At 52.8% G+C, this 27,853-nt stretch overlaps 1 protein-coding gene across 15 annotated transcripts in view; it reads left to right on the top strand.

The window, feature by feature from the left end:
* Positions 1-16,769, top strand: part of NFATC1 (nuclear factor of activated T cells 1) — a 94,904-nt gene extending 78,135 nt beyond the window's left edge. For 11 of the 15 annotated variants that reach the window (XM_036418048.2, XM_036418049.2, XM_036418051.2 and 8 more), the window contains one exon: positions 14,871-16,769. In XM_036418048.2, the coding sequence (XP_036273941.1) occupies positions 14,871-14,920 (50 nt within the window). In that variant the 3' untranslated portion in view covers positions 14,921-16,769. The remainder of the gene's footprint in view (positions 1-14,870) is intronic. The other 4 variants (XR_006740359.1, XR_004984324.2, XM_036418047.2 and 1 more) reach the window with 1 other exon arrangement.
* Positions 16,770-27,853: the final 11,084 nt, after the last annotated feature.

Raw genomic sequence — 27,853 nt, 5'->3', positions numbered from 1 at the left:
CTGATTTCGGGGCCAGGTTGGCAGCTGGTTTCGTGGCCTCTGGCTCACAAAAATGCTGATGGCCGCGTGCACCCTTGTTGACAGAGCTCCCCTACTCCCTACTCTGTCCCCCTTGCTAAGTCCTCAAAGCCTGGGCCACCTGAGGGGCCAGAATGGCCGAGACGTGGGGGCAGGGCAGGGGGAGGAGGCCTGCAGAGGAGCCGGTGTGAGCAGATGGCCCGCTCACTCTCCATGCATCATGCACTTCCTAAATTGCAGGAAGGTGAGCAGAAGAGGACTTAAGTCATGATTCCTTCAGGTCCCTGAGCGCCACTTGCCGGTGAGAGGAACCCATGGGTGCACACAGTGACGCACTAGCCTGCCCACCGGGGTCTTCACACTCACGCACGCATGGGGTTTCTGAAGTATTGATCACATTGATTAGGTCAGTGATCTCCACTTGTCCAGCTGAATTCCAGGGCGTTTGGTAAAATGTGTACTTCTGCTCTTGAACAAGGGAGCGGATTTTAAATGTGCCACAGCTTGTGGCGAGTGAAGGTGCAGAACACTGAACCCCTCTCTTCCCCCCACTCCAGTTCTGAACCGTGCTTGGGGCCCCCTCCACGTCACCTGGGTCTTTGTGAGTTGTTGCTATGGAAACGGGCTGTAGACAGGTCCCGAAGCTCAGTGAGACGCCAGCAGCTTCAGTCCAGGGGCAGCAATGGTCTCACTGGTCTGTGGGACGTCTACGGTGAACAGGTACCTCCAAATAGTTTGTTTTCTACCTCGTGGTGTTTTATCTGAGGACATCTTTTTTAAATATATTTTTATTGATTTCAGAGAGAAAGGGAGAGAGATAGAAACATCAATGACGAGAGAGAATCATTGATTGGCTGCCTCATGCACGCCCCTGCTGGGAGGAATATAGCCCATGACCCAGGCATGTGCCCTTGGCCGGAATCGAACCTGGGACCCTTCAGTCTGCAGGCCAACACTCTATCCACTGAGCCAAAACGGCCAGGGTGTGAGGACATATTTTAAGGCTTCTTCAGAAATAAAATTTAAACTAAGAGAGAAAGAATTAAAATTAAATTTTCTAAACAGACAGCTCATAGAAAAGGGAAGGAGAGGGGAAAAAAACTGCAGCAAACAGCATGCAGATTTCCACAGCAGTAACTGCACCCTGAGCCGGAGACTTCCCGGGTGCTGCTCAGATGCATGGAGGGATCCTTCAGCTTTCCTTTGTGACCCAGAGGGATCCTTTGCAGGTGTGGGGCAGCCAGTGTCTGCGGGCTCTGCGCTTAGTTCTGGCACAGCGGGCCCTGAGGACAAGAGCAGGGCACGTGCCCGAACCCGTAAAACCACAGTGGGAGGACAGCGTGCGGTGCCACCAGACGGGGCCAGCAAGGAGCCCAGGAAGTCGCAGAGGCGATGGTTACAGTGAACCTGAGGGGTCTGGGTGGCATCAGGAGGGACTTTGAGCGGAATCCAGTCCAGGGATTGGCGGGCGGGTCATCTGCTCGGGTGTCTCTGCTCACACGGAACTGCACTTAGTGTGGCTCCATGGAAGGGTCCCACCGCCGCCACGTTGGGGCGTGGTTGGTGGAAAGAATTTCCCCCAGAAAGTGGGAAGGTGTCCCCGGCCGCACCGTGGTCTCCAGTGCACGGCCCCACGCCTCCTGCCTGCGTTCAGGAAGGAAACGCAGGTGACTTCTTCACCGGTTCTTCCCAGTGTCCTTAGTAACGCTGTCCCCCTACCTGGCTGAGGTGGTCTTGGGGGGTTCCGTCGGGCTGCTGGTCTTGGTGATTAGCAGGGGCACATCCTCAGAGAGTCATTCCAGAGAGTCAGAGCGCGTGCGTGCCGGTCCTGCTGATTCAATTTAAAAGGACGAAAGCCCAGTAATGTGCAATTACAAGGGCTTAATGGCCCTTTGTACTGACCGCAACGTCCATGGCACCTAATACGCTTTGATGAATTGCTCATTACATACAGTGTTGGAATAGCTTCTGTAAAGATTAATAATTGGATAATCAATATCAAAATTCAATCTCGGGTGCTTGTTCCCACTCCAGGGTCAATATGTCCTAAAGATTAGGGGACCTGTCTCGTTTGCCTGTGCTTTTCTGATGTGGCCTCTCTCTCTCCTACCTTCGGTTTTCCACATTGGGAATTTTAAGGGTAACTGACCAGCGAGGTCACTGCGCACTGTTCTTCATGCCTTCTGTGATTTTTCTGTTCAGACCTTCACAGAATGGAAACACAGGCTCCATGGTGGTCAGTATTTGTCCCCATTCACAGGGACAGCTTTTACCCTTGGAGTGGGCTCAGCCTGGGGGAGGGGGTGGACAAGACAATAAGAATCGTGCAGTGAGAGCGGATTCAGCAGACACCTCTGGCATGGACAGGGCACCAGGTGGCCTTCCTCAGGTGGCTGGGAGAGGCCAAGAGCGGGTTGCGGGCATCCTGGGGCACACACATCACAGCCGGGCTCCGGGAAGAGGTGTCGGGGTGCACCTGGATGCCATTGGGGTGGAGTGGACAGAGGGGCATGAGGAGATGGGTCTCCCTAGGGGGCACACTGGGCCCTTAGGACAGACTTTTGTCTTGGCAGCGCTCGCTCTGGCTGTGGGCAGGGAAGTGCCGAGGGAACCCCTTGGAGAGCCGGCGGCCGAGTGGGCTGTGGAAGTGGTGGACCTGAGGACACGTGGGCGGACGTGTTCGTACTCTGCACCCATGTGGGGATGGCAGGATGTGGGCCGGTGTGGGTGGTGAGAGGCACCTGCGGCCTCAGGCAGTGGGGGAGCAGCGATGGGGCGCTGTGCGTGGAGCTCCGCGGAGGTCTGGGTGAGACCCTTGCTGGAGACTCGGCGTCTGGGCCTGAGTCCCTGGGAGGAAGGCGCACTGTGGGGTGTGCAGAGGACAGACACTCGGGGCCATTGCTAATTCCTCTCTGGCCAGCCTGAGCGATTGGGCTGCCGGATGGGAAATGGCTCGGAGAGGACGTGGAGCTGAGGACAGCACACGTGAGATGCCAGCACATAAGTACGGCCCAAGAGTCAGAGGTGATAGGTGAGACTTTGTGTTGAAATTGAACTACAGGCAGTGCTGTGAGGTAGAAAGAAAGAAAGACTTGCCCTAGCCCATTTGGCTCAGCAGATAGAGCATCAGCCCTTGGACTGACGGGTCCCAGGTTTGATTCTGGTCAAGGCCATGTACCTTGGTCGGGGTGTGTGCAGGAGGCAACCCATCGATGTGTCTCTTTTACATCTATGATTCCCTGTCTTTCCCCATCCCTTCTACTTTCTAAAACTCAATGGAAAAATATCCTTGGGTGAGGATTAACAACAAAAGAAAATTAATAAAGACGATGCTGCTAACCCAGTGCTCTCTGCCCCCAGGCCTCTCCCACCAGCAGCAAACCAGACAGAGAACCACAGCACAGCCTGCTCTGCAGGCATCACCCCAGACCCTGACCTTTGGGGTGCCTCACCTTCTCACAGCCTGCCCACTGGTGGCCAAGAGCAGTGGCTACAGCCCAGTAGACAGAGGGGGCTTGCATTGCCTCGGCTGGTCCACTAGTGGCAGAGGGACAGCTTGCAGGACTAGCACCCTGCCCTGTGTCCTCTGCTGTGACTCAGGTGAGGCCGCTGTTCTCTCCCTCTGGGCTGTGGCTGCAGCCATTCCTCGAGCTACAGGATAGTGGACGATGGCGGGAGACAGCAGGTGATGGTGGGTAATGGTGGGGTGATGGCGGGCAGTGGTGGGGTGATGGCGGGTAATGGTGGGGTGATGGCGGGCAGTGGTGGATAATGCTGGGTCAATGTCTTGGAGATGGCTAGTGATGGCAGGAGATGGCAGCCAATGACAGGGCAGGAGATGGCAGCCAGTTACAGGGCAGTGGAGGGCGAATGTTGGCGATGGCAGGCAGACTATAAGAGCTGTATTCCTCACGACTCACCAGCTTCTCCGCCAGGGGGAGACAGCAGTGGCTGTGGCTGAGACCAGACCGCTGTGCGGCAGGGACCCACCAGGATGCAGCCGCTGACCTGCGCTGACATCTCGCACCTGTGTGGGTGCAGGCTCATGGAGGGGCCACCCCATCGCCGATCTCAGCTCTCACACGTTGTCTTTCTGCTTCAGCTCGGTTTCTGGGCCTGTGAGAGGGGGGTGGCCTTGCGGGAATTCGGTCTAAGAAGTGTGGAGTGGCATTAATAACATTAAAGAGCACTTTAAAATACTCTCGCAAATTCCTACAATGAAAATGAAAACATCTGCATGTCATCTTAATTCCTTTCTCAACACTGAAAGCCCCGGGCTGCTGAGCAGAGGCCCGCTGGCTCAGAGCAGCTGAGCAGAGCTGCCACCCATCTCGGCCGTCCTGTGCCACCACAGGCTGCGGTGAGGATGGGCTCCAGCTGACTGTCTCCAGGTGGCTCTGGGGTTGGGGTGCTGGTCCCCAAGCCTGAGTCCTGGGGAGTGAATCAGAGCTGCATGTTGGCTCTGAGCTCTGAGCTGGGTGCCCTCCTGCACCCCAGTGAGGATCCAGCACTTCAGAGCTATTCTCTGCCTCCCTCCCCGCTTTTCCATTCAGCACCACAGCCACGTGGCATCATCCGTCACTCCCAAGCATGTGTGTTATTCGACACTGCATTCCTCGGAATGTTTTGGCTGTCCTCAGACCTCAAGCGAAATGTCACTTGTAGTGTTATGTTTTCAATTTGTAAAAAACTAGCACAGAATTTCTTCTTAAAGATTTGAAGGTTAGGGTGTTTGAAGGGGAGCAGCACTAGGGCAGTAAATGAAGGGTAGAATTCCCCCAAGGCACCAAAAAGGCCTCTGTGCATCTCCTGGTTCCCCCATCTAACCCCTGTGTCTCAGACATCCGTGGCGGAGAGGATCAAATCTTGGGCTCTTCTTCAAATGTTTTGGTTCAGTGGGTCTGGTGGGGCCTGAGAATCTGCATCCGTTCCAGATTGAGGTGACTCAGCCAGTCCCCAGTGTCACGAGGAGCAGGGGCAGGCCCAGTGAGCTCGTGGTATGGTGTGGTGTGGGGCCAGGGCCAGGAGCCCCTCGTAGCAGCTAGGCCCTGGTGTCCTCTGCTTCACTGGTTGTCCAGAGAGCAGGTCAGACGTGGGAGGCTGACCAGCCAATCACCATCTTCGCTTGGGTTCTGGTTTCTCTCTGAAGATAGTGTTGGCTTTTAATGGTGAAAATTTCAAACATCCACAAGGGTAGAATGAGCAACGTGATGGGTCTGCACACCCCTCACCCAGATTCGTCACCAGGGCAGCCACCATCAGACACCCTCACTCCATCATGCTGTTCAGTTGTGGCTGCTGAATAAAAATCAGCTCCCAGGGCTCACACCTTTCCATCCCTCTGTCCCTCACACACTCACAACTTACATCTTTTATTTTTATTTTTTATTTTTTAAATACATTTTATTGATTTTATACAGAGAGAGAGAGAGGGATAGAGTTAGAAACATCAATGACAGAGAATCATCGATCAGCTGCCTCTTGCACTCCCGCCACTGGGGATGTGCCCACAACCAAGGTACATGCCCTTGACCTGAATCGAACCTGGGACCTTTCAGTCTGCAGGCCAACGCTCTATCCACAGAGCCAAACCAGTTTCGGCACCACTTACATCTTTTAAGTGGCCATTTCCTTCCAGGGTCACAATGCGGAGGACCACACCTAACACAATTACTAATAATCCTTTGGTGAGGTGAGGATTTGGTTCAAAGTCACATTTCATGACAAGAAGGTGGGTTTCATTTCCCATGAACCCCGGAACTGTCGCTTCCGTACTGCGCAGCGTCTTCTGACCCAAACCCGGCAGCTGGTGAGCGGTTCCGGGGCGCCCAGCGGACGGCCTGGTGGGTGCCGAGAGCTGGTTGGCCATGTTGGCCCCTCACACCCAGACTGAGAGCTGCAGCACTTGGCCTTGACCAGCTCCTCCGTTGCCCTACAGAGACGGAAGCCACACTTTGTTCTTGCCTTTCACTCTGAGTCCCCTGATCTCACAGCAAACCTACCCTAACCCGCAGCAGTCTCTTTTCTCCCTCCCTCTCTCTCTTTCTCTCCCTCTATTTGTTTTTGTTTTTGTTTTTTTTAATTAAAGGGAGCTTCTACAATTATTTTTTCAATTCTGTTTGAATAGAAATTTCGCAATTTGGGAGAATATAGTTCTAGTAACATAAAGAAAGCCCTGGAAGAATGCTCGTTGGCAGTTTAATGATCCCAGGGAGTGATTGCGGCGTGGGTTTGGCGTAGATAAAACAATGGGCAGGTGATGTGGCTGGCACACGCCCTGCCATACGGCGGAGAGAGGAGAGGGAGGGTGAGCCGTGGAAACGCCCGGTCACGTGGCTGCTGTCCCCACGGGTGCTGGAGTTTCCACACGGGGCGTTTGCATTACTTGGAGAATTCAGGCTAAATAAGGAAGCGGCACCGAAGGTAGGAAAATTTTTCTGTTTTAATGGCTGGCAGTCCCATGTAACAACAGTGTTGATCAGCCAGCCCCACATCCAGCTGGGAGGGTCATGTTTTATTAAAACGGTGACTTGTTGTCAGTCCCACCGCTGGCCCGTTCTCTCCTTCCAAAAATAGCAGGCCCCGTGGCAGTGGTTGATTAGGATTAAAAAAGATAAAAATAAGTGAAGGCTGAAATAGGTCCAGGACACCCGAAGTAACCCGAGAACTTACTTTTTAATGAAACTTGAGAAACTGTATTATTTTCCACTGCTTCACAAAGCATCTTTGGAGAAAAAAAAACAAATGGGAAAAAAAGCAGAAAGTAGAAAATCAGAGTTTAGTGATGTTGCAACTCTGCATTTTCAGAATGACAGTGGTGCTGCTGCACTCGTGGCCAAATCGCCCTGCGTCTAACCCACAGGCCGAGGCAGCGCCTGGCTCAGGAGGTGCCAGGCTGGCCGCCGGCTGGGCCGGTGAGGCCGTGGTGGACACACCAGGCTCCCAGGCGCCCGCCGACCCAGCACCCCTGGGGCAGGAGCAGGTATTTGTGGCAGACGTCCTGTGAGGTGGCAGGCGTCCCGAGAGGTTGCATCTTCTGAAGAAATCAAAACCCACATGAGAGAGACCACTGTGCCCTCCTGAGCGGGCCCCCCGCCCCTCTAGGTGCTCTCGGGCGCAGATGCTCTGTCTCCGGGGAACAAAAGCGTGTTCCCCGCTTCCTATTTTTCTCCTCTCTACCTTGTGGCCGCAATCCTGGTGTTTCCATGTCCTCAGCTCACACCTCCTCTCATTCCTTAAATAAAAACCAGTGGAAGCCATGGGTGCCGGGCATCCAGCAGTCCCCCCGAAACCATAGGCGCGTGGGGAGCCCAGCTCTTACGCCCTGTGGGAAAGGTAGCAGCTGCGTGCTGCTTCGTGGGATTTGACTGGCCACCCCAGAACCAGCAGAGACGGTAAAGGTTTAGGACAGCAAGCGATTCAAAGACTTCCCAAAAGGGGCTTCTTTAAGGACAGGTTTGGCCTGAGATATTTCTGGTTTCCTTGTGTCCACCTCAGTGGTTATGCTCTGAGGTTACAACACTAACTTTAGCGAGCGGTGTGTTTTCTGGGAAAGTTAGGAAATACTTTTTAAAATTATCTCCTACTTATAGGAATGGCAAAAGAGCGTCCTTCCTGTTTTGCTGTGCTCCTCAGAAAGCTATTTTGGCTTTCCCAGGGCGTTCCTGACTCGTCCCCAGTAAAGATGGTGCATTTTTCTGTCCCTCAGAGGAATATGGAGTGAGAAGGGAGAACTGCTTTTGTGCTGTGTATTTTATTTATGACCCGTGTTTGATTTGAAAGAGTCCATGGGACATAATGCAACGTGGGAAGTGATCCTGTGTGGACCCTGTAGTGGAATCATGAAGACTTTTTGTCTCCCATTTTGCTTTTGTTTAAAGGACAATAATGGCTTTGAAGTAGTTCTTTTCATGGAAGAGCAACATTTGAGCATGTTACAAAACCAGGGACAGAAAAACGACAGTGTCCCCTGCTGGGCTGGCTAATTTGATAAGTGGCAGTAGATGAATACTGTTAATTTGTTTAAATTTTTAATACAATTGGCTTCCTTACTGGAACTAACATAACTATTGGAAAAGAAGAAAGTGCTTTAAAAAGTATTCTGTAACTGAGCTAATAGGTACCTATATCAACAAATGCAGGTTTGTTTAACTGATAAAAGTACTATTTGTAAAGCATAGTTCTTCTCCATCTTACCCCTTTGTCAAAAACAAGGATGAAATGATGACTGGGTTAACATTGAGGAGCCAGATTTCTTCTTCTCTAAGCCCACATCCATTCCCGGGGAGCTAGCATCCCTAAATGTGTGAACATCCGCCTAAAAATGTCTAGCGCCCACCTCCCTGGCTCTCCCTTGCCCCGAGTCCGCACCTCTGGAGGGGCCGCAGCACCGTGGGGCCGGGTGTGGACCATGGCTTTGCCTCGTCGATCCTGTCTGAGAGAGGCGACAAGACACAGCTCATGTTTGCATTAACCTAAAAGCCTACACAGGCATTCGTCCTGATGATAAAAGGGATACACACGCATTGTGAGAAACGTGGAAATTAAACGCGTAGCAGGATAAGCCCCGTCTTGTTCACCTTTTGTGTGTCTGTGAGAACATGTGCGCCTTGTGGTTGAGCTCAGACTTTGCATTCACTTCAGACCGCTGTGACTTTCACTCACATGCCCGACAATTTTCTTCTTTTTCGGGCAACCAGTACACTGAACGTCTACCAGACAGTGCTGGTGCGTGCACGCGTCTTTTCTTTATAAAAGCAGGTGACCTGAGCTTTGGATGGAGTGTTTTAGCAATTATGCCATGTAAAAAAAAAAAAAAAACTGGCCGGAGGCCGAGGAAGCCACCAGCGGGCCGCCCCACCCTCCCTGCTGACGTTGGTGGAATCCTGACAGCATCACATCCACCCACAGCGGCCTGTTCCACTCGCGGGTCTGTTACCTGCTGTGCGAGGCCTGGCTCCTCTCCTGCCCTCTCCGGTCCTGTTTCCCTAATAAGAATGCTCCCTGCCTCCCAGAGAGCTGGGAAAGAGAGGCCATGAGGTGCGTTGTATATTCCCAGCACATGGAGCTCTAGTCTCCATTCCGACAACTGAAAATCCCCGATTCATAAAGCAGAAAGAGACCTTGGCCGAGCCTCCTGTTTCCACCGGTGGGGCCACATCACTCAGGGCTTCAGAAGTGAAGTGAGAACAGGAGCCGGTCTTCCATCTGCCCCTGTGTGCAGAGGCCTCAGGCAGGACGCCACAGACACCCCTCCCACACCCACCCATTCCCACCCCCCTCACACACACACACACACACACACACACACACACACACCCCGCACTGGCCGCTGGCTCTTGCGATCGTTGGAATGCTGTGCGGTGAATGAGGGAGAATGTGGGTCTGAGGAAAGCGGAGTGTTCAGGAGTTTGGGTGTCAGCGTCGGTTGGTTGCCATTCGAGAAAGTGTCCCATGGCTCATGCACCACTGGACAGCGGGAGTCGGGCCATCTTTAAAGACAAACACGCCTAGATGTGCTCTGCAGTTTTATGTTTTAGGGGTTGCTTTTCCTCCAGGGCTTATTTCTGTTTGAGCTCTGGTCACATAACGTCCCATTTGCTGGGATCTACGGGCCACGCTAACTGCTAGGACGTGGGTTTCCTCCATGGCCATTCTTTCCTCCTTCAGGTTCAAGTGACGCTGTTATCCCTTCCCTCAGAGCCCCTCCTGCGGAAGCATGACTGTCCCCTCTTCACTGGGAGTAGGGAGCAGGCCGTGGGTGATAAAGCTCGGGGCTGAGGAACCCTGTCCAGGCGGCAGTCGGGCCTGGAGCCCAGTGTCCCAGCCGGGAGGAGGCCCTCGCAACGGTGGTGGGCGGCTGCCACCCACCTGCCGGCTCCCAAGGACGAGTCACGACAGGTGAAGCACACCCATGTGGCGGAACATCTGCTCCTTCCTGGCCAGGCCTCCACCCGCCTTCTTTATGGGAAACCGTGTGAGTTAGGGGCCTAGCAGCTGGGGTTTCTGAATGGCTTGATGCGTGTCAGCAATCTCCGGGCACCGAGATCTTCACCGGGTGCTCAGTTCACCTTCCATTTGTTTTAGGGCAAAGAAAACGCTCACCATCATGTGTGCTCTGACAGTGCAGCGGAAAGTAGGTGACCAGACGGGTCCCTCTTTTCTTTTTTAACAACAACAATAACAAATATGTTTAAAGCACATAAAAGCTGGTACAGGAGAAATGACTGAAAACAACAACTGTTTTTAGCTCCAGTAGAACCACCCACGTGCACGTGTGTGTGTGTGTGTGTGTGTGTGTGGTGTGGTGCTGGTGGTGGTGGTGGGTGTAGATGTTTTGCTTTTCTTGAGAGAAGCTGCCTCAGAAAAGGGGGTGATAGCTGTGTCCTCTCCACCCTCCCCTTGGGAACCCCATGGTTGTGCTCTGAACGGGTGAAACCAGCGAGGACCAGGCGAAGGGGGCGCTGGTGGAATTAGGAAGGGGGGGACGGTAGGCACAGGCGCCAACAGCAGGCCTGTGTCCGCCACCCTCCCAGCATCAGCTCTTGGGGACCACGGCTCCTGGTCCCTTCGTGACCTTCTTAGTCAGTATTAGAAAGCAACCTGCACCCACCCATGGATTTGCAGTGCAGCTAGTGAGTGCCATCTGGGAGCTCTCAGAACCAAGAGCTGAGGTGGTGTGTGTGAGGCAGCAGCCACTCTCTGGCCACCAGGTCCTGGTCTCAACACCCTTGCCTCTCAGCTGGTGTGCTGTGGTGTCTCCATGTACAAAATTCGCAGGCACTATAGCTTCCTTCCCTTCCCTGTAGGATGCTGCCAATATCCAGGTTAGTGTCTGTGCAGGTGCCAAGAAGCCAGAGAGCTGGGCGACTAAGTGCTTTGCTCAGTCCTTAACATGGGATTTCAGATCCTTTGTTGCTTTCAGAAACCGTGAGTTCAGAAACTTTGCCTAAACGCTAGGCATTGAGCAGGGCAGATACATTAGACAATATCCAAACTCCGACAATGCCCTTTCTGTTTGTGCTGCTGTCAGTCGTCATACAAAACCCCTGCGTGACCCTGAGAGACAGGACTTGGCTGTTGCACTGCAACGTGAGGCTTCATGTCAGCCTTCTCAAAGTCACGATCCAAAAGAAGAAACTCATTATATGAAAGTACATTTTACTGTAAAAAGGGCACATCACCTTTGTTTGTACCACTACTGCTGAAGAACAGAACAATTATCTTCTTAGGAAGAACCTGGGTAATATTTACAGATAATGTGCATGCAGGTAAAAGCTGTACATGTTAGCTTTTGTATTTAAAAAAAACACACACTCATTTCCCTTTCACTCAATTTCAGATATATGTATAGAGGTGGATTTGGGCGTGGAGGAACACACACACACACATCCTGCGTATACATCCTGGATTAGAACAAGAGTTCAAACTGCCACATAAGTTTTAGAAAAAAAGCAATAGTTTCCACCTTAGGAGCATTTTAGAGAAAAAATTAAATATAAGGGAAAAAACCCTTCTTATTAAATCAAATTGTGGTGTAACAGCTCACCACATCCTGTTGAGGGACATCTGACGTGAAGCCAGGCAAAGGTTCCGCTTTCAGGTTTCTGACGAGCTGTGAGGGTCACATGGTATCTGCTGTTCAAAATACCTCTATAAAGAAAAGCCTCGGTGTAGGTGGAAAAGCTGAATAAGAAATGGAAACTATCAGCAGAAAGAAGACATTGTGGGGATGCGTGGGTGTCACCGACCCAACCATATCAAAGAGAGAAAGCCACTCCCGAAATAGCCCTAGCAGAGCCCGGGGTGGCTGTGCACTGATACGGACCCGGAACCGTGACCTCATGGAAGAGAAATAGGAAGTTGCGGCCAGGAGAGGAGCAGGGCAAGAGGGTCCCTGGTTTTCATCCTCGGCCCGGTCATCAGAGAAACACTTAACCTTTGTCAGCCCTTCTGGGATGGGTTCTTCGTCCGTCCGTGAAACGGGAACCCCGGTGGCTCTCCTGCCTGGGTTACAACACAGGCTGTAGCTGTGGGAGAGAGGGTAGTGTTATGTTCGTCGGTCCTCAGTTGTGTAGACAGTTGTGTGGGACTTGGCCCACTCTGCATGTCATGGTTATCCGTCCTCAGCTGTGTCGAACATTGTGGGGGGCATCATCCACTCAGCAGTGTATGGTTGTCCATCATGGCTTGCTGCCTGATGCCCTCAGTCCCATGGAGTGCTGAGGGGAGATTCTAGAGGATGTTGACGCATGTGTGATGGTTCTTGAGTGAGTCCCAAGATGTCTGAAACATTGTGATCTTGATCCCCACTTGACGTTGCTGGGCTTGGAAAAGCAGGGTCTGATGACCCAGCACTTCCGGCGCCGTGTTGTTGGAAGGGCCAGTTGCTCATCAGAAACCAGTGCACCACGATGACAGTTGAGAACTTTGTTCACTGGGGGGGAGCCTTCCAGCCTCCTCGTTCTCCTGACACCCCAAGGGGGTCAGAGAGCAGGGCCAGCACCAAAGTAGCCACATGGGAACCGGGGCCTAGGATGGCTCAGGACACGCTGAGTGGTTTCCACACTCACACCCACCTCAGGAGCTCCCACCAGGTTCAGGTGCGATCGTGGGCAGTAGGGGAAGCCCACTTCTGAAGTTTCTTCCCCTCTTATCTTGTCAAACAGGTGTTGTTTTCCTGTGGTCTGTGTCACCTTGAGGAACCAGATAGTTGCTTTGCGTACTGCCTCCCTCCTCTTCTCCATCAGTATTTCCCTCAGACTCTCCTCTTCTCCACCATTATTTCCCTCAGACCTTTTCAGCCATGGAATCACCATTCTTACTACTAGATCAGATTTGTGGTCTGGGACTTTTGTTACCCCTGGAAATGGGGTGGGAAGTAAAACCCTTCTCTTGCTGTAGGGTAACTGAAGGAGCCATTGCTTCTTCAATTGGGACCCTTTTCTCTGCCTGGTAGGTCGAGGCTGGTCAGCACCCTGGATTGAGTCTCCCTCTGCCATCCATTTCCACCTTCCCTGTGCTCCTGCCGCCCAGCGGAGGAATGCTGACCTAGGAGCCCAGACCTTGCCATCTTGGCCCCAAACCTGTTGCTGCCCCTTGGCCGCGGGCCTATTGTAGGAATAAATGAGATGATGACCCCGAAAGCAGCTGTGAGCAGCCCGGTGCTGCAGAAATAAACAGTCATGGTACCACAGTGTCACATTGTGGTGACTTGTCTCTGTCACCTGGCCGGGGACTCGCTTTCTGCCCACAAGACCACCGTCTTTCTAAGTATGTTCCACACACTCTCTCCGTGCGAGACACCTCACTGCAGTAAGCCTTCTGCTTACCCGACACATCCTGTAGAAACTCAGCAGTTGTGATTTTTCTTTGTCAAAATGTTCTTTGATGTGGCAATGTCCTGCCAAATAACAAATGGACACATGTCCCACGGAAGAAGGAGCGTAACGAGTGAAATGGGAGAGAATGGACATCGCCTGTGCGTCCCGGGCCCTGTCTGTGCTTCAGCAAGCACCTCGGCCTAGAGGTCATGAGGGCAGATTCCTGGGAGGATGAGGAGTAAGCTGCCTGGCCTGACGGGCATGGCAGAGCTGCCCTCCCTTCTCCACGGTGCCCAGGGCTGTGGTGGAAAAGCCACCTGCAGCTAAGGAACCGCCTCATGCACGCTCTCAGCAAGTGTTGTCCTGATATCTGCTCTGAGCCCTGGACGTCGATATTGCCCCAGTGGCAGCTGTGATGAGCCCTTCCCGTGTGTCCCAGCCACTGGTTCGCCGTCTTCAGAGAAGCTGCTGCATGTCACGTCCCTGTCTCAGGCTGGGCCCCGGTGTGTCCTCTGTGGGCAGCCGGCTGGAGCCCCTCACCCAGGCCACAGGTGGGCTCGGGCAGAGGGTGGACACCGTGGCCCTGGGTCCCAGTCAGGCCAGACCTTTGGGAAGAGCTAGGGTTTGAAGTTTGCTGTTCAGGTTCCTGCCAGTGAGTTCTGTTATCAGGTCCCATGACACAATTCCTGGTTCCCCCAACTGTGTTTTATTATTGTTATTCTTAAAAATAGTTGGGGGGGGGGGGTGTGGGTGTTGAAAGGGAATGCAGGGGAGGGAGTGGGAGAGATGAAATGTGCGCCGACTAATTGCTCAGGAAGCCGCCCTCGGATAGGCCGGGGCCTTTGCAGAAACACACGGCGTTTATCTGGGCAGCAGAGGGAAGCCTGGCAGTTCCGTGACGTGAGCGCGCGCTCCCCGCCTCCCAGTTCTGTCAGGAAAGTGACCGTGGTGACACCTCCCCGGTGACATTTCCCTATCGGGGTGCCCATCAGCGGTGGAGGGAGGGGTGTTGTGCAGCTCCCTCTCGGTGGCCTTTGCTCATTTCCTCTCCGGCTGCCAAAAATCACAGGCTGATAGTGGCCGTGGACAGAGCTGAAGGAAGAGACCCCACAGCGGGGGCCCCTGCTGCGGACGCCGGCCCCTTTCCAACTGGATGGTGAGGCTGAGGGGTGACCACTGAGCGTGGCCTTCCAGAGGTGCTTCCACGTGGGTGCCAGTCATTGGTGTTGCGGACCCACGACCACCTCCGCGGTGCTCTCCCGCCGGGAGAAGGTGCCCTCGGGACCCGGGGAGCCCCTGGGGCCCCGTGAGCAGGAACGGCATGGCCCCCCGCCTGAGTCACGGCAGCCGCGCTGCTGGCCTCCAGGACACTTTGCAGACGTGGCGAGAGGCAGGAAGGGAAGCGGTTCCTTTTCACAGGCTGCACTTAACGTCCGAGAGCGTGGCCGTTGGAATGGCTGGTTATTCACACGCAGTTCCATGCACAGTGGTGTCCTCCTAACGCGCGCTCTCGTTTCTGTTTCCTTGCAGTAAACGAAATAATACGCAACGACCTCTCCAGCACCAGCACCCACTCGTAGTCGGCAACATCGGACTCACTCGGGAGCCACATGGTGTTGATGGGTGACTGTGGAGGTTCAGCATCCAGACTTCTGACTCAATAAACTGAACACACCTGGCACCACACAGAACTTCCGACTTACTGGAGATGTGTCATACGACAAGAAGTAGCTCTTTAACGGACGGAAGGAAAGAAGGAAGGAAGGAAGGAAGGAAGGAAGGAAGGAAGGAAGGAAGGAAGGGCCACTCCATCTGCTGAAGGAAAAGTCATCTCGAGAAGAAAGAACAGGGGTGGGGTGGGGTGAGTGTAGGAAACAGACTGTGTGACGGCACCCCCATGGGAATGACCCCCGTGGCAGCCTGACTCCTATGCATCCTTGGGCACCCCTGGATTTCAGTACTGGAAGTGCCTTATTTAATCCAACCACAGCATCAGGGCCTCGTAGACCTAAGCATTAAACTTGCTACCCCAGGAGAGTATTTATTGGAGCAAAGCTATAAAAACATTTCATTCAGAGGCTTTATCAAACTTTGCAAAAAAAAGTTAAGAGAGTACTGGCAAGCTAGGCATTTGTGAGGAAAACCTAACACTCATTTCCTGCTTTATTTCAACTTTCCCTGGGCGGCTGTTCCATATAGTTTTGTTGCCTTATTCAGTGCGTTGTAGGGATCTTCCAGTGTTTCATCTCAGCTCTTTCATAATGCCCTTCCCTCCCCTGTCTTACTAAAACCATAGGGCTATTCATTTGTAGCATGCTAGCATTTTGTTTTTAATCTGGCTTTGAACATAGCACAAGTAGGTCGAATAGCACGAGATAGGTTACTGGACAAGAAAAGAAACCTGTCACAGGACAGGTCTTGCATTTGCATGCATGTACATAGATAGGCGCGTATTTATGTATAAATAATAAATAACAGGTGGTCTCCGGTCTTTGCCCAGCAAGGTCTTCTGCGCCAGCAATAACCAGTGTCCAAACCTGGCTCTTCAGCTCCTCCCGCTGGGCCCGTCACCCCCGACAAGCCTGTGTCTTTCTCGTCTCGGGCAGATAACCGAGCACTTTGGAAGCCGGGGGAGGTGCGCTCAGAACAGCCTGGGTTACCAGTGGCGAAATCGGAACGTAACTGTAAATAACTTTATGAAGGGAGTGTAATATATTTGTTCATCTATAAGATTATTATTTCACAGAAGCCTTATAACTCAGCTTCCTGTAAGAAAACGATTACCAAAAACAACGTTTGTAATACGCAGCGACTGTAGTAGGTTTCAGACTAGTGACTGTTTAACAGATAGGGTAGTGTAAGCTTTACGACTGCATTTTGTACCATTAACAGCTTCTTACGCGTTACTCCTAGCCACAATTTATTGTTTCACATAACAAAAAAAAAAGAAGAAGAAGAAGCATGGTTTAATTAAAACATGTTTTAACCTGCTACTTGTGCCTTAGGAAGTTATGCCCCCTCCTGGAACCTGCCGGAACTGCAGCCGCGGGTGCAGGTCATCCCTGAACCTGACGTGACGGCGGAGGTTCTCCCGCCGAATAACTTTAAAAAGTTATTTTTAAAGTGTTCTCCTGTATGATGATGTCTTACTTTTTTAACTCGACGAAAGGAACGAAAAACCGGGAAGCCATATCTGTCACATTTGCACATGTCGGTGAAGAACTGAAGTCTATGGCTCCGTGTACATACATACGGTCCTGCCTTCCCTCCCACAGGCGTCGCTCCTGCCTGTGACCCCGCGTGTGGCCCCGTAGACTTGCATGAGACATTTCTGATGGGTGTCATGTGGAAAGGGAATGTTTGATCTTTGTGTCCGCTCTCTCTGTAGTTAGGAAATAGACCCAATTAAAGCAATACTTTCTCGCTGGACACTCCGGGCCGAGAGTGAGTCATTCCCGGGTGGAAAGTCTGCCTCGCCGGGAAGCGTGTTCGCCGCTGCAGGGACTTGTACCTGTGAGAGGTGCTTTGTGTCGTGAAGCTGCGCTGATACGATCTATCGCCGAGCCTGGAGGCGCGCCTTGCCGACAGCTCCTCTCTCCTCCTCCTGTGTGCAGAGGGTGCCTCGCAGACGTGGGCGGACGGCGGAGCCAGCTGCTGCGAGCACAGCATCCAGGCCGTGTGGGAGAGGGAGCGCGATCCTGCCAAATATCTGTGCTCAGAGAAATCGCCTGGGTGAGGCTCTGGCCACACACATACCCGCGTGCCATTTGACCATTGTTTCAGCAAGACGATGTGTGTGTGCGCGTAAACCCGTCTCCTTCCCCTCACTCCCGAAGCCACCCCTCCTCCCTCCCCCCCAAACCTCCCCGTCAGCTCTGGCAGGAAGTAGCCTCTGTCCTTCATAAGTCAAGGGTGAAACCTGGAGCTTCCAGGAGTTACCGTTTTAAATGGTCAGAAGCAATACTTTCTTCTAGGACATTTCTAACACAAGCATCCCTGTCACCTTTGCTAAGAGGGTTACAGATGGAGACCAGCACGGGGGGTCCCTCATCCCCAAACGCCACGTCCATCCACCAGGTGTCCACGCTGTGCCTGAAGGAAGCCACACAACCCACAGGGAGCTCCAGCGGGGAGAAGGGGACCCAGAGGAGAGTCTGGTGGCCATTGGGGGAGAAAGAGGACAGGAAGTGCCCTCGAGACCCAGCGGTGTCCCCAATCGGGGCCTGGCACAGACTTGGAATGCTGGGCCCATAGGGCACCCAAGATCCCCGGGTACAGAGGGGATTGGGGCCCCCACACCCCTCCTGAGAGCAGGCTCTCCAGGTTCGGAGAATGAGGCTTGTCTCTAGAAGACACTAGAGCCTGTTAGTTCCAAAGCGAGTTTTATAAACTGGTTTCCCCTTTATTGCAAACAACACTTTAATATTCCAGAAATAAAGATATAAATCTTAAAATGATGGAGGTTTCTCCGAGGTGGGTTCTAAGTAATAAGGAAATAACACCTAGTTGCCCATTTCCAGCAGCAAGCGGGTAGGTTTTGCCCACATGCTTATAGACCAATCGAAGACTGTGTTTGTCTGGGGTGCTGGGACAGATGTCCACTTAGCCAAAGCTGGCCCACCCTCTGGAGTGTTGGGGTCCCTTGTCTCTCATGGTGTCCTCAGGGATGGAGACCATGCAGGAACCCGAACACAGGCACCTCCCCCAGAGCTGGAGCCACGTTACACACCACCACCATCACCCCGCTTCACCCTCATGCCCCTCAGCCCCGTAACTCCAGCTCTTCCCGGGTCTGAGATGATGGGGCATGAGAAACATCCTGATAAACATCAAATTTCTCTTGTCCCCAAATGCAGCCTAAGCAAGCGTCTGGCTATTGGAGCACCCTCTCCGTCCCAAGGTGTTTCCTCCTCGGAGCAGCCAAAGTCCCCAGCTGGAGGGACAACTTTCCACAGCCCCCACCCCCACTTCAGGAAGGGACCATCAAAACCAGCTGCTTCTGCTAACCCTGTGGTACTGCCTTCTGTGTCCCAATCAATGAAGTCACCGGGGGTGTCTGTGCGACTCTAACTAAACATTTCTTTAGACACGTGTTCCGTTTGGTTGGTGTGTTTGGAGAAGACATAGTAGGAAGAGAGACGGGAGAGGCTGATGCTGAGTTGAGTGGCCTCTGTGTGGGAGGAGTCCTTGCTCGGTGATGGTGGTGGTGGTGGTGGTGGTGGTGGTGGTGGTGGTAGTGGTTTTAATGAAGGTAAAGCTCTGGCTGGTGTTCTCAGTGGTTAGACTTGTCAAACACAAGGCCCGCAGGCCAAATCCGTCCCGCCAGGCCTTGCAATGTGGCCCGCACCGCGCTGTCATCACTGCACTCCTCTGCGTTTCCATCACAATGACAGTTTATGACTGTTCAGTAAACCATTCGGCCCGCGATTTAGGCTGGATTTTAGATTTTGGCCCCTTCTCTGATTGAGTTCGACACCCCTGGGTTAGAGCGTCAGCCGGTGTGGTGAAGGGTCATGGTTCAATTTCCGGTCTAGGGCACTGACCCAGGTTGCAGATTCCATCTCCAGTCTTGGAGGCAACCAATCGATGTGTCTCTCTCACATTGATGTTCCTCTCGGTCCCTCCCCCACTCCCTTCCACTCTCTCTCTCTCTGACGATCACGGGGGGAAATATCCTCAGGTGAGGATTAACAACAACAACATTAAGACAAAATTCACCAAAGATGAAATCAACCAAAGTGGACAATTCAGTGGTATTTAGTGCATTCACAATGTTGTATAACCACCAACTCTACCTAGTTCCAACATTTCTACATCCCCAGAAGGAAACCCTGTACCTCTCGCTCTCTAGACCCCTGGGGACCACTGTTAACTGGGTCTCTGTGGATTTGCACATTCTGGGTGCTTTGTATTCGTGGAATCATGCAACGTGCAGCCTTTGCGACCGGCTCCTTTCACTAAGCCTCATGGTTTCAAGGTTCACCCCCCTCGTAGCATTTATCAGAGCTTCGTGCCTTCTTGTGGCCGAATGCTTGTCCACTGTACGTTAACCCACAGTTTGTCTATCCATCGCCCGGGGACATCGGGGGATGTCCCCTGTTTGGCTGGTGTGAGCTGTGCTGCTGTGAGCATTCGTTACAAACCTTTATTGGAGTCCCTGTGTTCAGTTCTTTGGGTACTTCCCGACGGGAGAGTTGTGGAGAAGACGGTAATTGTGTGTGTTACTTTTTGAAGAACTGTTTTTTCTTTGCTCGGTAAGTTATGCATCCCCAAGACAGACACGGGATTGCTAACCTAATTTGGAATCACATATGTGAAGCGCGTTGTATTTATAATTCTTTATGCCAAAATAATTAACTTAGCTATCAGATGACTAAATGCTCCTTTGCACCCAAGCAGAAAGCAGCCCTCGCTCACGCCTGCTCTGCTCCTGCTGGGCCCGCCAGCCCTGGGCTCTGCAGGGGGAGGGAGGGCCTCGGCTCCCAGGGTCTGACTCATTCAGCTGGTGCCAACGGAGCCCAGGTTCCACGGTTTTATTTTATTTGCACGGACAAATTAAAATAGCGGAGCAAAGAGCCTCGGCGAAGACCGTGCCTGCTGTGAGAAGTGGGCCCGGAGAGCCGTTAGGTGACGGAGCCACGGCAGGGCTTGCATCGCCTCCCCTCGGAGTGCAGCTCAGCCCCAGCCTTTCCGCACAGAAAGCCGAGAAGCCGCGCGGTGTGGTCTTCGGACAGTGGTCGTTTTCCACCTGACCGTCCTGTCTGCGGCCGAATGTCTCGGCTTCCGCGCAGCCTGGGCGCAGTGGCGGCCTCCTGTGCTGGAACCGTCTGAGCACCGCTGGCCCCTGTAGCCACTCCTCTTCCTTCCAAACAGGACAAATGAGACTCCATGTGGGGGGAAAGTGTAAGTCACATCTGGAGAGAGGGGATGGAGCGATCTGAGCCACGTCCTCCGTCACGTCTGAGGCTTCTGCTGCATCCTGGCCTGACCGGGCCGGGGACCATCCCATGGCCTGTTCCCCGGCTGCTCTTCCCTCCAAGGCCGGCCACTGTCCATAGGTGTCTCGAGGTTCGGTCCTGAGGGCCTGCAGGCTCACACACAATCGTCCTCTCTCCCACCGCCACTCCGTTCCTGCCAAACACCTTCCTTCCCCGCCTGTTCCTGCTTTCAGGAGTGAATCGTCCGGTGAGAGGTTTTAATGATGCACCTTATAAATAGCCCACATTTCCCGGGTCCTGCTCCCCAGCACCAGCCAGCCCTGTGCGGGCCGGGATTTCCTTCCACATCTTGCCCAGTGTCGGTCTGGTGGCGGGGAGTTATTTCCATTTTTGTGTGTTTGAAAGCCTTTATTTTATCTGTGGGTTTGGTTGGGGTTGTTTTTTTTTTTTTTAACTTTTTATTTAAGAGCTAGTAGATCTGTGCATGAATCTGTGCACAAGTAGCTCGCTGCCGCCCTCCAGTAGTTCTCCGCCCGCTGCCCCACCCTCCTATAGCTCCCCCCACCCCACCCTCCCCCATAGCTTGCTGCCCTGCCCCCTCCTATAGCTCTCTGCCGCCCCGCTTGTAGCTTGCTGCCCCACCTTCCTGCTGATCCATTTGCATATTACATCTTTATTATATAGGATAGTTACAGATTCACAAGAAGTTACCAAAATATGCACATGGAGGTTCCACTTAACCTTCCCATTTCCCCAGAAACAAAAAATGGACACAGGTACCATTTGCAGGCATTACTCAGGTCCCATGAGTTTTACACGCACATACGTGTGCCTGTTCCGTTTCCTCACATGCAGATGCCCGTCACCACCACCAGAATGGAGGCAGAAGTGCTCAGCACACCGCTCTGGACACACCGCACCCGTCCGCCCCAACACGTGGCCACCACAGCGACAGTGTTGCTATCTTACGAATGGAAAGGCGCAGCCTGTGGCCAGGCAGGCTTTATCTACATACGCAGCGTGTTTCTCCTGAGAGTCCCCAGGTGGTGGAGTGCACCGTGGCTATTCCTGGTCATTGCTCAGTCATGCCCCATAGTAAGCATGGACCCCAGTTCTTTTACCTCTCCACCCGCCGAAGGGCATCTGGGGCCCCCGGGCTCCTGTCCGCTGTGAATGAAGCTGCGGTGAACACTGTGTATATAACTTTTTATTTTAGGTTTTGATGGACCTAAGTTTCCGTTTTTTCCAGGCTAAAGGCCTGGGATAGGTAACAGTGCTGAGCATGCTCACCTGCTTGTGCATCAGTGGATCCTTTTTGGTGAAAGGTCTCTTCCTGGTTTGTGCTCATTTTCCAATGGAATTGTTTTGTCTTTTTTTTTTTTTTTTTTTTCCTGTCATGTTTTGAGAGTTCTGTATATATTCTTGAAGTCCCCTGTCAGATGGGTGGTTTGCAAGCATCTTCTCCCAGTCTGTAGCTTTTTGTCCTCTTACGGGGATCTTTAGGAAAGAAAAACTTTAATTTTGAAGAAGCTACACTTGTCGGTTTTCCCTTTCATAGAGAGTGCCCTGGGGGTCAGGCCTAGGAACGTTTTTCACCCGGCCCTCAGCCTGACGAGTTCCTTCTGTGTGTGTTCCAGAATATTTTTAAGGTTTGTGTTTTACATTAAGCCACAATCCATTTTGAATAAATTGACCGTCCTAAGGTCATGGTGGGCAAACTGTGGCTCGCGAGCCACATGCGACTTTTTGGCCCCTTGAGTGTGGCTCTTCCACGGCCTGGGCGAGTATTTTGAAGAAATGGTGTTAGAAGAAGTTTAAGTTTTAAAAATTTGGCTCTCAAAAGAAATTTCAATCGTTGTGTTGTTGATATTTGGCTCTGTTGACCAATGCTTTGCCTACCACTGGCCTGAGGTGTGAAGCTTGGGTCTGGCTTCCCTTCCCCCTCGTGTGTCCAAAGGCTCCTCTCCACATCTCTGCTTCTGACATATTGGGGAGGCGGGGTGTCTCTGTCTGGGTCTCCATTCTGATCTCGGGTCTTTGTGTCCGTGCCTCTACCCGCCCCTGCTGCCACATGGCTGGATCTGAAGTTCTGAAATCGTCTCTCCTGGCTCTTCTCAGTGTGTGCATCTTTTCCAAAACGGTGTAGCTGTTCCAGGCCTTGTCTTTCCATATACATTTTAGAATAAACTTGTCTATGTCTCTAGGTAGCCTTGCTGGGCTGTTGATAGGAATTCTGTTGAGCCTGTAGATCAATTTGGGGAGTTTCAACATGTTTTTTATGTTGAATCTTCCAATCCACAAATATAGTATGTCAGGTTTTTTAAAATTCTTTTTTTATGCTTATTAAGATCCTTTCTATTTCTTTCATCTGCATTTTTTTTTATTTTCAGCTTTACTGGGTTTACACCTTTGTACTTAATTCTCTTTGCATCAATTATGAATGATGTTATGTTTTAACCTGCTTTCCCAGGTGTTCATTGTTGGTACATAGCAATGTGACCCTTTATGCCAAGACCTTGCTGATTTCACTTATTCTAGTTTTTTGGTAGATTCTTTTGGACTTTTCTATGTAGATAATAATGGCATCTGCAAATAGGGATGTTTTTATTTCTTCCTTTCCACTACATATGCCTTTCATTTATTTTTCTTGCTTTATGGCACTGGTGAGAACTTCGTTGCTATGTTGAATAAGAGTGGTGAGAGTGGGCATCCTTATCTTGTTCCATTCTTAGGGGGAAAGCACTCAACCCCTCCCCATTCAAGTGTGATGTGAGCTATTGGATTCTGTGGCTGTTCTTCACCATGCTGAGGAAGTCCTGTCCTCTGTTCCTACTTTGCTGAGAGGTTTTACCATATACAGGTGAGAAATTTTGTCCATGTTTTTCCCATGAGTTGATATGATGTAATTTTTCTTCAGCCCATTGATATTCTGGTTTACACTCACTTTCATTTCTGAAAGATATTTTTATGGCTATAGAATTCTCAGTTCATCCCTTCTCTCTCTCCCCCCCCCCTTTTTTGGGGGGTACTTTGAAGATGTTCCACCATTTTCCAGTCTGTATTGCCTTTGAATCCTGCTGTCACTCTTACCATGTTCTCAGCATAGATAATATGTGCCTTTTCCGACTGCTTTTATGAGCATTCTCTTTATCACTTGTTGTAAGCAATTTGATTATGGAATTTGGTGTAATTTCCTTCATGTCTCTTGGGGTTTCTTGAGCCTTACCAATGAGTGGGTTTATGGTTTTCATCAAATGTGGAAAATTTCAGCCATGATCTCTTCCCATGCTTCTGCCCTTCTCCGGTGGCGTGACTCGGACACACTGTACATGAGGCTGTGTGAAGCTGGCCCACAGCTCACTAATGCTCTGCTGTTTCAGACCGTTTCTCTCTGTGTTACTTTACATAGCTTCGGGTGCTACGTATTCAGGTTTAGTAATTTTTTTTCTTTTCCGCAGCTTGAAATGTGCTGTTAATCTAGTTGACTCCAGCACCACAGCCTTCTAACCTAGAGGTTTGGTTTCAGTATTGCTTGGAAATACCTTGTGCCCAGTCTTTCCTCTGACTTCGCGAACATGTGGGAGACAAGCATAACTGTTTTAATAACATTCGTGTTTGCTGTTCTATCATCCGTTTAACTTTAGATGATTTAGATGGATTGTCCATCTCGTTGTGGGCCGTTTTCTCCTGCTCCCTCGCACGCCTGTTAAATCTCGATCAGATGTCGGACATCACGGATTTTACCTCACTCGGCGCTGGATTTGTTTTGTATTCTTACACATGCCTGGGTGTTGTTCTTGGAAAGCGCTGGATCCTTTGGGTCTTTTTGGTTTTAAGCTTTGTTAGGTGGAAACGGCACGGCATTTAGTCTGGGACTAACCTTTCCCACCAGGAAGGGAAACCCTCCTGAGGACACCACATGACGCCACTCCGGGTGGGCCTCTCCCGAGGTCCAAGGATTGCTCCCTCAGCCCTTCCCGGCGGTGCTTTGCCTGCCTCGAAGGGACTCCCCCATGCACTTGTTCCTGGTGCTCAGCCGACAACCCGGGAGGAACCCTCTGCAGAGCTCTGAGCTCTCCCTGGAGCAGCTGTCTCTCTCACGGAAACGACCCCGACGCTTCCTGCTGCCTCCGCCGCCGCCCTGTGCCCCCAGCTCCTCTTCAGCTGCTGGGCCGGCACCAGGCTCTGCCCGGCACCCGCCCCTGTGCAGGGGCCTGGAGCCCCTCTCCAGGCCGTAAGCTGGGGCAGCCACAGTGCTCACCTTGTTTGTTTCCCCCGCCCAGCGATCACTGTTCTTTGTTGCCTGATGTCTAATGCCTAACACATGTTTCTTATACTTTTTCCATTTTTTACTTGTTTTGGTGGGAGGGTAAATCTGGTCCCTGTTAGTTCATTTTGGCTGGAAGCAGACGTTCTGATGCTTGATTTTTCAAAGGTTCCCTGGTAGGCCAAATTTCAGTCAGAGAAGGCAGTCAATCTTCCATTTTCCCTGCATTTCATATCACACAACAATAATGCTATTCACAGGAAAGCAGCATGTCTGGCCAAGAGCGTGCTCGTGATCACCAGATATGCCTTGGGGCCCCATATAATTTTAATCGGAAGGGAAAGCATCAAACAGAGGCTGAAAAACAGCTTTCGCTGCCAACTATGCTCTTTTACCTGGAGGAAGAACAAAAGAATCCTGGGGAAGAGACCGGGGTGTTCATGGTTTTGTAAAAAAGCCTCGGGAAGCAGCGGGGCCCCGGGGTCCTGCGGACCCTGTGACAGGAAGCCTGCGCGGAGCTCCTCGCGGTGCTGGCCGCTGGCTTCTGCCCCACCGCCGACCCAGCTGCTGTCATCGGGACCCGGCTCGGAGGCCCCGGGCCCCAGGCTGCGGCCCCTCAAAGGTGAAGCCGCCTCCCAGGGACCAAGACTGACCGCCGACTGTCGCACCCTTGGTTTATATGCAAAAAGTGACGATGACCGTGCTTCCTGGGTGTGTCTGCCTTCCATGTTTTCACGTACTGTGCCTGGAATGCCTGTTCACCAGGACACCCTTACCGTGGAATTGGAAATGATTGGACATGGGTGCGGACACATCCCCAGTAGGAGGCAGCTGATCGATGTTTCTCTCTCATCGATGTTTCTAACTCTCTATACCTCTCTCTTCCTCTCTGTAAAAAATCAATAAAATATAAATAAATAATAAATATAAAAATAAAAAGTATGCCCTCCAATCCAAACTCTCCGCAAATTGAGGCTCAATTTAAATAATCACATTTACAGAGCTCCGATGCAGAGTTCAACTACAGATCTCTACACGGTTTTTCAAAGTTGCTCTACCTCCAAGCAGCCCGTGAGGGAGACAAGACAACTCAAACCCCCATCTGCAGGGGAAGCCACTGAGGCCCTGGGGGGTGGGGTGCCTCGGAGTTAACTTGTGGGGCTACAGGGCTTCCTCGTAGTGCTACTGCTGCGAGGGGAGAGAACCTGACACCCACCCGCCCATCCGTCCACCCGTGAGCTGACGTGTTTTGCGCACATTCTGTCCCTCGTGTCTCAGCACACAGCTGACACCGCAACGCCATCACCGTTTCACCGCGGAGTGTGTGTGGCCCAGCGAGACGCTGGAGCACAGGCTTTGGGCAGGCGACCTGGGAGCAGCTCTGCTCGGTGCTCAGCTCCGTCCTGACAGCTCCATTAATCTCACCTGCCCACATCCTGCCTGAGGCCCCGTCGGTCCATGGAGGCTGCACGGAAGGTGGGACCTGAGCCTGGGAGGGGAGGGACCCGGACAGCCCGGTATGGAGAGGCAGGGTTTGGCTGTCTCGGGAAGCCCTCTTCCCTCTCCCTGTCCCTGCAGGCTGCCCCGGCTGCAGGGCCCCCAGAGTTTGCTCTGCCCCCCTCCACCCTACCTCCCTCCCGGGCTCCATGACCCTCTTTGCTGGGAGTCAGGGCCCCTCCCGCTGCCCTCCTGTGGGGCCCGGATTCGAGCTCCTTTGCATCTGTTGGTTGTCGTTTCCTGGCAGAAGAGAGTCCCAGCTTCGGCCGCTGACCCCAGGTGGACCCATTCCTGCCTCTGGGTCCCCCATCTGTTCCCTTTCGTCAAGCCCCTCGCCGGTCCACCCCTCCCATCCTGGATGTTGGTGACAGATGGCCTGGTATTCCCCTTGGCAGGGGTTTCCTGGTTATTCTTGGAGCCAGAGCAAAGCGGATGATGGAGGCAACACCTTTGGGCCCCTTGACCTCGGCGCCCCTGCCTGGAACTTCTGTGCGGCCGGAGCTGGCCAGGTGCCGGGCCTGCGGGAGGGGCGCACGGGTGTGGCGATGGGCGACTCCATCACACTGCACTCGCAGGACACGTGCTCTGCTTGTGCGGGGGATACGGGGGACACGGAAGGAAACGGAGTAAATCAAACTCCTGTTATCCGACATCCGGGGTTTTAGCCCGTCCCCAGCTGTGGCCCTTTAACTGCTTCCTACGTGTTCTTTGTTGTCAGGTGTGACACTGCAATGCCCAGAAGCCATGTCGGTGGGCGGATCCCATACCGACAGCTGTGCCGTGATGGTGACGGGCGTATTACAGGCTGTCCCTGTGCGGGGGCTGGGGAGGGACCTCCAGTGGGGACCGGGGAGCATTTCTCGGGCACTGGGCCCATGGAGGTGGCCAGGAGTGGGAGCCAGACTCTCCTGAAGCCACAGTGGAGAGAGGGGGGACGCTGGGGTCAGGCTGCTTGGGGCCGTACAGGGGGAGCAGTGAGTGAGGACAGAGCAGTGGAGCTCTGTGACCCCCCACTTCACCCCCGAGCCAGCTCTGCTCCTCCGCCTCGCGAGACAGCCTGAGACCCAGCCCGGGGCCCAGAACCTCATCCTCACCCTCCAGCCACACACCCTGAAGTGGTCCCCTCACAAGGGCAGTTTACTCACTGCCCAACTAAGGGTCAGATGGGCTCCTGGGGTTGGGGGGAGGAGCAGACCTCGGGGGCACCAAGGGTCATAGCCGTGGTCGTGGGGCTGACCTCGAGTGCTGCCCACCTCGTCCTCACGCCCCAAGCCCCTGCCTGGGCTCTGGGCTCCCAAGTCATGGTGTCCTCCTTGACCCTGGTCCTCCCCACCTCTGGCCCAAGTCCTGACGCCCACCTGGAGGTGGTGGCATCGTTTATTTCACTGAGCATTGGCTCTGCTCTGCGTGTTGCTGGTTGCCTGAATTGCCTGCTCTTCCTCAGCGCCTCCTGTTGGGACCTGCCCAGGAACTTCAGCAAATTGATTCCAATTAGCACGATTGTAACCCCTGCAGGCACCGGAGGCCTCCACTCCCCTGTCTTACCTCACAGCCAGGTGCCTTGCAGGGCTGTGAAAGGCAGCAGAAAGAAAGAAGGAAGGTGGCAGAGAAAAGAGGCGAAGATGGAGGGATTCATTCTCCAAGTTCCTGGGGGTGCTGGAGGGAAGACCCGCCCTGGCGGGTTGAGCAATAGAAGTGGTCCTCTCGAGGCTTCCAGCCCACCCGAAGCCGTGGGGAGAGGCCTCCCCACTTTGGTGACTCACTCTCAGATCTCGGGGTTCCCTGAGCTCTGCCTCTACCTCCACGTGGCC

This window comes from Pipistrellus kuhlii, unplaced genomic scaffold, assembly GCF_014108245.1.
Source record: "Pipistrellus kuhlii isolate mPipKuh1 unplaced genomic scaffold, mPipKuh1.p scaffold_m20_p_6, whole genome shotgun sequence".
NCBI lineage: Eukaryota > Metazoa > Chordata > Mammalia > Chiroptera > Vespertilionidae > Pipistrellus > Pipistrellus kuhlii.
Note: the sequence above shows the minus strand (reverse complement) of the source record. Positions and strands in the feature narration are given on the sequence as shown.